Source organism: Lactuca sativa, chromosome 8, assembly GCF_002870075.4.
Source record: "Lactuca sativa cultivar Salinas chromosome 8, Lsat_Salinas_v11, whole genome shotgun sequence".
NCBI lineage: Eukaryota > Viridiplantae > Streptophyta > Magnoliopsida > Asterales > Asteraceae > Lactuca > Lactuca sativa.
In genome coordinates this window covers 309626728-309637221 of record NC_056630.2, presented here as the reverse complement: position 1 = coordinate 309637221, position 10494 = coordinate 309626728, and the positions used below count along the sequence as shown (strand labels likewise).

Below are 10494 nucleotides of genomic sequence, written 5' to 3'. Positions count from 1 at the left end.
GTCAGTGTCTTGGTTATAGGATGATGCTATGTCAGTGACCGGTTAGGTCTGTATCCCGGTTATTAGGATGCTGCTATGATTAGTGAACTGTTAGATCAGTTTGACTGTTTTGTGATATAAGCTAGCATATGATATTTATGTGCACATGTTTTTTTGATTGGGGGTTGGGTTCTGGCGGTCCTGCTTTGTGTTGTAGGCCAACATACCCGGTGAGCGGTCTAGATAGGTTGTAGGCCCTGCGAGGCAGTCCAGTCATGCCGACGGCTCGGGAGCGGTCCAAGTAGGCTGTAGGCCATGCGAGGCGGTTCAGTCAGGCTGAAGGCTCAATATGCATGCTGTTATGTAATTGTTATATGATGTGGTTATATTGGTAATGGCGTTGGTATTTTGGGGGAGCTCACTAAGCTTTCGGGCTTACAGTTTCACTTTATTGTTTTAGGTACATCAGGGGATCGTGGCAAGGCGAAGGCATGATCATACAGCTCCTCATGATTTGTTTATGTGTCTGGGAAAACTCTGTTATTAGATATTTTGAAAACAACCTTTGTAATGATGAATGGTTTTAAATGGTTTGAAAAAGTTTTAATTTGGCATGAAATTTTTGGGTGTTACATCACCTCAACCCAACAACTCTTCTTGAGCCTCCGTGCCTTCGGCTTACAGCCGACCCGCACCGGGTATCTTGGCCTACAACACAAAGTAGGACTGCCTCAACCCACCACTACCATATTTCAACATATAAACAGTCAGGGATTATCTAGGCACATAATACGTGCAAGCATCAATTATACAGCTCACTACTGCCTACTAGTCCTCTCACAACATACAATCCCACTACCAGTTAACCTTCATGAAATGCATAACCATAAGTAGCCAGAGGTGAGATAGCCTTCCAAACAAATGATCCTACTCTAGAGCCACAACCAAACAAGGAACATGCAAGAAAGCCTAGATCAAGAGTTCTCAGGCTATCCTACATGACCATAAACAGTCCCTAGGACACTCCACTAGATGATAACTAGAAAGTACAGATAACATACCGATCCAACAGTGCACTATAGCATAACAACATCCAATATACCAAGATACCGATCTAAAATATCACTACACTATATACCAGGATACCGATCTAGCAGATCACTATAGCATAACAACATACTAAGTATCAACAATCCAATGAATGCATGACCGTATATATTCAGGGGTGAGATAGCCACCTGTATAGGTGGTCCTACTCTAGAACCACAACTAAACAAGGAACAAGTAAGAGAGCTTAGACCAAAATTCGTCAGTCTATCCTACATGACTATATGCAGTCCCTGAGGCATCTTTCTACTAACAGATAACTAAAACTAATGGGCGGGCATTGGTGCTTTCGACCCACGGTACAATGAGGCGAAACTCACCTGAATCAAAGAACTCTGAACACTACGATACGACCCCTTTTCAACACTGCTTACTCACGCGAATCCACTAACACCAGAACCAGATAGAATCTCAATCAATAGCCAAAAATCCTCAAGTTTGACCCATAGTCAAACTTGGTAAAAAAGTCGACGATCAACAGTCAACGCAAGTCAACGGTCAACAGACCCTCATGACGTGACCATTTATGGCTCACGTCGTGAGCCACGCATGACAAAATACTCGGGTCTGACCACCCTCACGACGTGACATGCATCTCCTCACGTCGTGAGGTCCGTCTAAATGCCATTTTGATTCAAAAACCTCTTAATCCATTAAGATACTAATCCATATGTTCCATGAGGCTTCCTAGCACTCCAAAGATCATAAACATCGATGCTTTAAGGTCTTGTATGTCCAATACAAGTCTTGGGCTCAAATTAGGTTATTCATGGAGAAAAAGAAGATAAATTCTTATGAATGAACTCTAACATCATTCAAACTTCAGATCCATGGCATATAAGCATCCAGGGACCCTAAGGACCCATAAAGTTGCAAACTTTATGGAGTCGCAACGCTCTAACTCTTAAGATCTTGGATAAATATGCATAAAACCTTAGATCTAGCAATAAGGCAACATAAAGCTTGGATCTTGATTACTTACATTGGTCCAGAAGTGTGGCTAAAGGTTGCAAATGAAGCTTCCAAGCTGCAACTATGCTTCCATGGTAATCTCTTCTTTATTAAACCTCCAAAACTCCACCAAAAGCTCAAGTAACACAAGGATAGGCTATGGTTAGGTTTTATTGAGTTTAGGGAAGGTGGTTACTTTGGAACCCTAAAATGAAGTTTATGGGGTTTAAATAGTATGGAAACCCTAAAAGATCGTGGGCTTGGGCTGCAACGTACCTCACATCGTGAGCTCAGTTAAATCAGAATCTTCATTAAATCCCTTCTTACTTCGTGACACTTCAATGATCACGTCGTGAGCCCTTATTTTACCCAAAAACCATGCCTTTGACTCCTTGAAGTCCTAGGTCAATCCGATATGAAAACAGGATGTTACAGTTTAGACATTTATATCTTTTAAAATTTCATAGATTTGACTATTTGATATCATATATGTAAAGTGTTTTCTTAAAATAATTATTGTTTTACAAAACATTTTGAAACTTTTACTTTAAATGATTATTTTAATGAAAGGTGTTGCAATTATGATCACATTAGTTTACCATAAAATAGGTGGAATGCTAATGACTTTTATCCACACATTTATGACATAAGTGTCATGAGACTTACATTGCCATAAATTAAATCAATTATTCCATATTTCATTACTTTTATACGAGAATCTATTAGCTCGTATTAAATCATAAAAAAATCAATCAATAATTTTAAGCGAATATATACTTTAGGAAATATTCATCCATACTATATGCTACTATGATGGTTTTAAATGTGATATATAGTTTACTTAAGCTATTTATCTTATCGATTCATTTAACCCCACATATGTTGTTCGAGTTTGGTTATGATGTATATTGATAATTTTTTAGGTCATACTTTTGTTTTGAATATGACTTAGCTCTAATCATTGGTGGAGCTAGGTGGTTCTCGGGGATGCCTTGGAAAAATTTTTCAATAGTGTAATTTTTTTCGATTTTTTTTTTCCAGTAGGGTATTTTTTCAGAAAATTTTAAGGATACCCTTTAATTTGATCCTGACTCCACCGCTGGCTCTAATCCTTGTACAACTTTTGCGTACGGTATATTGTATTTGGGTCTATAATCTCATGCTCTTTGATTATTATTTGAATGCATATTTTTTGTAGAACGATGATACATACAACTCTTAATCAACTCTAAATTACACCATAGTTCTGGAATAGACTTGTATCTTTGGAGTTTCATCGCGTTAATCTTAAATTTTATAAATTAAGATCTCGTTTAATTATTTCTCAAAGATATGCATATTGGTTACCTTTACGAATCTAGTGTTTTTAAATGGAAAGCAATATTAGCAAAGAAACAAACAACAAACTCATGCGAGAAGCTCGAACAATTACAAAAAACAGTCTAAGATAGGGAAGAAGTTCCAAGAATGTCAGGCAATAGAATTACATTTAACCTTACGTTTAATCCAATTGAGAGTATCCATACTAATATTATCTGCAATCAACATAGTCGCTCACCTTACGTTCCTGAAAACAATAGCATTTCGCGCCTTCCATATCATCCATAGTGTGGTGTAAGTTGAAGATAAACATAACTTCTTCATGTATTTACTCTCAGTCACAGACTCAAGCATCTCCATTAGACCATGACGATTATTTGATAAGTTTGAAAAAGTTTCAGCAAGCTTATCGAGTATCATCCATTATGCATATCAAAGGCGAAGAACCAAAGAAAATAATGTCAGAGGAAGGCAAGAAATCTTGATAGTTGAGATCTGAGAAAGAGGTTTGATTGCTTAATGTGTCTGTCGTACGTCTCTTCAACTCCTATCATCATGTTTTATACGAGTCAAAACACTTTTAAAATAAATATAGTTCTAATTTGTGTTGTTTCCAAATAAATGCTATATTTTTTAGGGTAATTTCGATTTTATACTATTTATTTCGTTTTAACTAAAAATCACTTTAATTCTTATTTCAACTAGATGTTATAATAATTCATCTTATGAAGATGGTATACAAATATCTTGTATATTTATAGAAAAAATTTGTTCCATTTTCCAAAGTCAAGATCTCAACACGAACACAAGGCTAAGTGGCTAGCGATATAAATATTCATATTTATCCACAAATAAACAAGGAAAACAAAAGAAAACCAATCTCCGCAGCCTTCTCTCTTGCGTTCATGGCCGCAACACCATTCTCTCTTTCTTCCTCCATTGACCACCACCACCACCACCACCACCACAGCCTCCGAGCCCATCGCACTCTCCGCCACCAGCCACCGCATTCCAAAACCCATATCATAAACCCCATCTTCACACACCCTTCCCCCAAGATCTTCCCCAAATCCACACATCTCATTCTCACTTGCTCCTCTCACTCATCATCATCTCCAACTCTCCAAGAAAACCCACTTCCGACCGGAAAGTTCCTCTCAAACCATGATCTCGAAAAGCTAAAATTCCTCGAAAATTTCAAAATTTTCCACAAATTGCCATCTGGGTCGATGCTCTTAATCCGTGTGATGCAAGAACAAGAAATGGACATGACTGTTGAGTTACTTGCCGAATCCTTCGCAGAATCCATGGTGTTACCCAAGGCTTATGTCAAATTATTGGGTTTTTTAGTGAAACAGTATTTGGTTGAGAGGAGAGCTTTGATGCCTCATGCTGTGACTTTGATTGCGTTTCATCGAAGAGATACCGATGAAGAAAAGGGCGAAATTGAAGATATTCAATTAGCAGGGACTGTTGAAGTAAGTTTTGATAAATTGGGGGCTAATCTTTCACCTCCATCTCCCACCCCTCCAAAGAATGCACCATATATCTGTAACATGACAGTCAAGAAATCCCTAAGAAGGTAACATTTCATCTTCCTTTTCGTATCTTGATGTCTAATTCTTATAAATTTTGAAGCTTTACTTTCTCATTTGATGCTATAATCTCCAATATTCTAAGGTTCTTGACTTTCAATATTGACATTCATAAAAATTGTGTCATAATGTTATAAACTTGTGAGTAATTTTCGATTTCAAAAGTGCCAATTTTGACATTCAAGAATCGCAAACTCACATAGCCACATATATGTAAATTTGTACGAATTTAACCAACAAGAACATGAATTCTTAATCGATTTGTGTATGATTACTTTCAGACAGGGCATTGGTTGGCATCTTTTGAAGGCAAGTGAAGAACTGATTTCTCAAATGAGTTTAGTGAGAGAGGTTTACTTACACTGTAGAATGATCGATTCAGCTCCATTTCACATGTATTCAAAAGCAGGATACACAATCTTCAAAACTGATAGCATTTTGATCCTTTTAACATTACAAAGACGTAAGCATTTAATGTGTAAACAACTTCCTCCACCCTCCAACATCGTTTCAGAGACAAATATGTCATATGATGATGACAAAAATCTTGCGCAAATGGATGCTTAGAAATCTTGCTTTCATATGGTTGAAGTTTGGTTCTTTGGTCAAGATTTTGGTTTAAAGCAAGGTATCGGGTTGACTTTTTCTTAAAAGTCAACTCGGTCAACATAAGAGATGCATTTCAAAGATTTCCAATCGGGTCATAGACGTGAGGTATGATATGTCTAAAGCTCTACAATTAGTGTATAATAGGAAAACTCAAAACGTGTACTTTTTTGTTGTATAGTTTCACAAAAGCAAATATTGTTGTAATGAATAGTAACATATGAAAGTTAATGATACAACAACAAACCCAAAATCCCATATGGATTTGGTTAGGGGAGATAAGATGTATGCAACCATATGGAACAAGAGTCCGAAAAAAAAAACAGATACTAGCAATAAAGTAACAATAAACCAGATTCTAGCAATACAGATAGTAGCAATAAAGCAGAAAGTATATGTGTAAACTTTTGTTTTTGGGAGCAAAATATCAACTATTCTCATTCTCTATTAGGGTTTGTGGGATCCTCATGTTTCTTTGAAAAACACCAAAAACTTCAATGGCATTATGCTATACTTGTTTATAAGAAGGAAAAATAATTACTTTTAGAAATAAAATTGAGTCTACCGAATCTTTATAACATTCTAAATGCATGCATGGCCATGCCCAAGCCTTTGGAGTTTGTGTATATGATAATTTGGAGTTCTTTCACGCATGTTTCCATTGATGGCCTTTCATAACTATCAACACGTACACATCTTGATGCTAAATTTGCGAACATGGCTACCGACTCGATTGTGTATGAGCTTCTACTCATTTCTGGATCTATCACCTTTCTCAATCTCTTTTTGTCATTCAATATATGCCTAACCTGCGTATTTCCATAAATACCCTTATTGATATTTTGATTCTCCACCTCTTATAAGGTCTTGTAAAAAGAAAAAGACTAAACTACAAAAATGGTCAATGCGCTTTCTGATTTTTACTGTGTAGTTCAAAATCAGAACATTTTTTTTTTTATTTGTTGTCCTTATTTAAAGGTTTTGTATCGGTTTTGGTCTTTATTTCAGGATTCTAGGGACCAAAATTGATATGAAACCTTGAGATAAGGAACAAAATTGAGAAAAGTTTCGATTTTGGCCTAAATATTTTTGTAAATCACACAAAAAAATATACCTGGAGTACAAGATTTTGATCATTGGGTCCTTGGTTGAGGTCAACAGCTCTACGCCCAGTCAAAAGTTCAAGCAAAACGACTCCAAATGCATAAACATCACTTTGTAAAGTGAGTTTTCCAGTCTATTAGTTGAAAAACAACCATTTTGATTTACAAATATATGATCAGTGTAATGTTTGTATTAATAGAAGTGTGATTATGTTACCAATTTGGGCAATTTCGATTAAAAAAAATAAGAAGTAGAATATAATAATCTTACCGATGTATACTCGGGGTCAAAATAGCCAAATGTACCAAGAACCCTTGCTGTCACGTGAGTTTCTTGACCCTCGGGCATTAGTTTAGCCAGACCGAAATCTGATATCTGTTTAAACCATAAAATAACTAAATTTGGAAATTGAAGTTGTAGAAAAAGTCAAAGGTTCGAGTATTAAATATCAACAAACAAAATGTGAGTTTTAATTCTAACGTGGATTAATCTGTGGACACGAAATCTGATATATGTTAAAACCATAAGAATACTAAATTTGGAAATCGAATAAGTTGTAGAAAAGGTCAAATGTTCGAGTATTATATATCAACAAACACGATGTGAGAGTTTTAATTTCAATGTGGATTGGTCTGTTGACACTAGCCTTATACCAGCCATTTGCATACTTATACCTGTACCTGATTTACGTCTCACATGAGGTTTTGAGACAACAAATGACATGACATGACAATGTGGGCCCAGTAATTGCAAGAATAACCCTTTTTTTGTAGAAATGTTAAAGAAAGTGAAGAGCATTATACCTTTGCTTCATAATCATCACCAAGAAGAATGTTGGTTGATTTGAAATCTCTATGTACAACAGGAATTCCAACAGCAGAACTTGAATGCAAATAAGCAAGTCCTCTTGCTGCTCCAATTGCCACTTTAAGTCTCACAGCCCAATCCATCTTCTTTTCCCCAATTCCTGTATTTATCATTTATGAATCCAAAATTAAATATGGTATTTAGATATTGCTCCTACAAACGGATAAAAAGAGAGAAAAAAAAAACACAAACCATTTAAGTGATCTTGTAAGTTTCCTTTGTGCATGTATTCATAAACAAGAAACCTGTGTTTCCCATCTGCACAATATCCTATCAATGATACAAGATTTGGGTGATCTAATCTGCTTAAAATATCAACTTCAACCCGAAATTCACGTTCCCCTTCTGCTGCTTTAAATGGTGGTAACTCCATTTTCTTGATCGCAACCACCTTCCAATAAAAATTCAAGATTTTTTACTTTTCATTCAAAATCTGTTTTTTTTTTTTTTTTTTTTTTTTTTTTTTTCTTCCTGATTTCATCTAAACCGGTCTTTATTATGATAATATGTGTGAATTCATCGAGTTATATAGGAAACTATACACAAGAACAATACATAACAACATTTGTTATGCGAAGAACAAAAATAGTGAAAACAACTAAAACATCAACATGGCTATTTGTTTTTAGGTCTAATTAGGGTGCTAAAAGTTATTTTTGGAGGTTAAATCTATAGATAATTACAAAAATGACTTTTTTTTTTTTTTTTTTTTTTTTTTTTTTTTTTAATTAAAACTATTCTCATTCTTCTTATCTTTAATTAAAAGTCACCATACAATGAGTGAGATGACTAACGGGCAACAACAAGTTGTGTCGCTAAGCCTTTTTGAAGGGTAAAGTTAATTCTTTTAAAGACTACATCCGAAGATCTAGGGATATAACATTACTATGCATGATTCGTTATACTCTTTTAAGAAGCTCTACTGCATCCGGTGCGAGGAAACCAAACGTATCAAATATAAATGGTATGAACATGTTGATTTTCCATTTCAAAATATTTATAAAGTTTAAAGTGTATTTCACATTTCAAAATTGTTCTTAAAAGCTGTGAACTTGTTCTTACAATTTTGAAATAATGATTTTTTTTTTTCAGTTATTATTTTAAGGTTTTCTTGTTTGGGAGAAATATGTTTTACAGTACCGAAAAACTTTAGTGATACACAGTCGTGAATCCTATTATTATTAGTTTGGCTGTGGATATTATTTTGCAAAAACACAAATTAAAAGCAATTCATAGGATAAACATGGACCTTTATAAATTATAAAGTTTTTCTTTTTTCTTTATTCAAAAACAATTCTAAAAAAATTGTTTTTCTTAGATCTTTTTAGCGGTTTTTCACATTTTGTGTGTTTTAGATAATTTTCTTTGGGTGGAATTTCGCTATTGAGTTGCGAAATTGATGATGTTTGCCGTTTTGATTTTAAAGGTGGTCCAAATGTTAAATGACTTCTGAGAAAGTGATTATTTTTTTTATCTTTAATTTTCATTAGGTATAATGACATAAAAACCTTTAATTTTGATAAAAATGTTTGGTTTTAGCCTTTTGAGTATTTCTGATTCATTAAAGCCAAATATTTACAATTTTTTTTTTTTAATTTTACATTTTTTGCACGTTACCAGATAAAACTGAACATTTCTGTCAAACTTAAGAGTTTTAATAAACCACGAAAAAGGTAAAACCGGATATTTCTATCAAATTTAAAGGCTTTAATGAACCAGAAATAATGAAATATATAAAAAGGTAAAATTAAAATAAAAGTTGCAAACTTCCGGTTTTAATGAGCCAGAAATACTTTAAAAATGTAAAACCGAACATTCCTGCTAAACTTAAGGGCTTTTTTGAAATTAGGTCTTACTATAAATATTAAAGTTAGTTTTCTATTATATAAATCTTTTTTTTATGTGAAAAAACAGTGAAAATTAAATAATGTATACAACAACATGCACCACTAGCTGAAAACTATTAAATGTAAATCTTTTTTGAGTCAGTTTGGGGTGATTAAAAGTTAATTTTTGAAACATTAATTCATACTACACTTCAATATCATACTTTTGGTTTTGCACTATTTAAAAGTATTTGAAAAAACAATGAAACGAATGTATAAAACACGAATAACTTCAATATCATACTTTTGGTTTTGGGATTTTAAAAAGACTAAAAAAAATAATTAAACTCAATATAACTTTCTGAAAACTTACCTCACCAGACTGCAACTTTCCTTTGTAAACTTTTCCAAATCCTCCTTTTCCCACTAAATGTTCTTCACTAAAAGAACAAGTCGCCTCTTCCATTTCCTTCAATGTAAAAACCGAAGATCCATGGTGCTTTTTCTGAGGTGGGTTTTGAATCTTTTGTTCATTTTCAAGTTTCCAATACTCCACAGGTCTATAAACCCCTGAAAATTCATCATCCACCATTAAAACTTCAAGAAATCTTGTCTATTAATTAACATGCAGAAACTGAAGTCTGAAGAACACTTACATGGATCAAGATGATCATCTGACTTGCTTCTTCTTCTCTTATTCCAAGCCGAAACCAACCCAAATGGCATGATGATGTTTAATCACTGAAAGACATCTAATCTATGTTAGTTTTTTCTATACAAACCCAGAATTTTACATGGAAAATCGAAAATGAAAACATACGTAATCGGAGTAGAAAGATGAGCTAGAGAAACGATAAAGATAATCTAGGGTAGATTATGAAGATGTGGGAGTACGTATAAAGCAAGTGTAGGTTAGATATCATATAACAACAACCATATTTCGGATTTTTCACTTGCAGTAGAAGAAAAAGCAATGAACAGGAAATGGAATATATTTATGCTTATGGAGTAATGAATTTCTTACCTAAGGAAGGGTCTTTGAAAACGAAAGAAGAACTGAAATTTCCCTCCAACTATGTACAACTTTCATTGCATGAGGTACTAGTTCGTTGTGACATTATTGGCCAAAGATGAAGAAA

At 34.2% G+C, this 10494-nt stretch overlaps 2 protein-coding genes across 2 annotated transcripts; one reads left to right on the top strand and one right to left on the bottom strand.

Annotated features, from left to right (window-relative positions):
• Positions 1–4135: 4135 nt before the first annotated feature.
• On the top strand, positions 4136–5840 carry LOC111912526 (uncharacterized). The gene is made up of 2 exons (XM_023908258.3): positions 4136–4939; positions 5234–5840. Exons 1-2 carry the CDS (start codon positions 4263–4265, stop codon positions 5517–5519), a joined length of 963 nt encoding a protein of 320 aa, XP_023764026.1. The 5' UTR covers positions 4136–4262; the 3' UTR covers positions 5520–5840.
• Positions 5841–5983: 143 nt separating this feature from the next.
• LOC111912525 (probable serine/threonine-protein kinase PBL28) lies at positions 5984–10359 on the bottom strand. The gene is made up of 8 exons (XM_023908257.2): positions 10176–10359; positions 10012–10096; positions 9729–9925; positions 7722–7920; positions 7466–7629; positions 6933–7037; positions 6673–6795; positions 5984–6367 (listed from the first exon to the last, which is right to left on the bottom strand). Exons 2-8 carry the CDS (start codon positions 10079–10081, stop codon positions 6131–6133), a joined length of 1095 nt encoding a protein of 364 aa, XP_023764025.1. The 5' UTR covers positions 10082–10096; positions 10176–10359; the 3' UTR covers positions 5984–6130.
• Positions 10360–10494: the final 135 nt, after the last annotated feature.

Excerpts from the sequence above, each read along its gene's own strand:
- LOC111912526 (XM_023908258.3), top strand. The coding sequence starts at position 4,263 with ATGGCCGCAACACCATTCTCTCTTTCTTCCTCCATTGACCACCACCAC. Across the intron at positions 4,940-5,233 it reads GTCAAGAAATCCCTAAGAAG|ACAGGGCATTGGTTGGCATC; the intron begins GTAACATTTCAT and ends GATTACTTTCAG.
- LOC111912525 (XM_023908257.2), bottom strand. The coding sequence starts at position 10,081 with ATGCCATTTGGGTTGGTTTCGGCTTGGAATAAGAGAAGAAGAAGCAAG. Across the intron at positions 7,921-9,728 it reads GAAAGTTGCAGTCTGGTGAG|GTGGTTGCGATCAAGAAAAT; the intron begins GTAAGTTTTCAG and ends TTTTATTGGAAG. Across the intron at positions 7,038-7,465 it reads GTGATGATTATGAAGCAAAG|ATATCAGATTTCGGTCTGGC; the intron begins GTATAATGCTCT and ends TGGTTTAAACAG.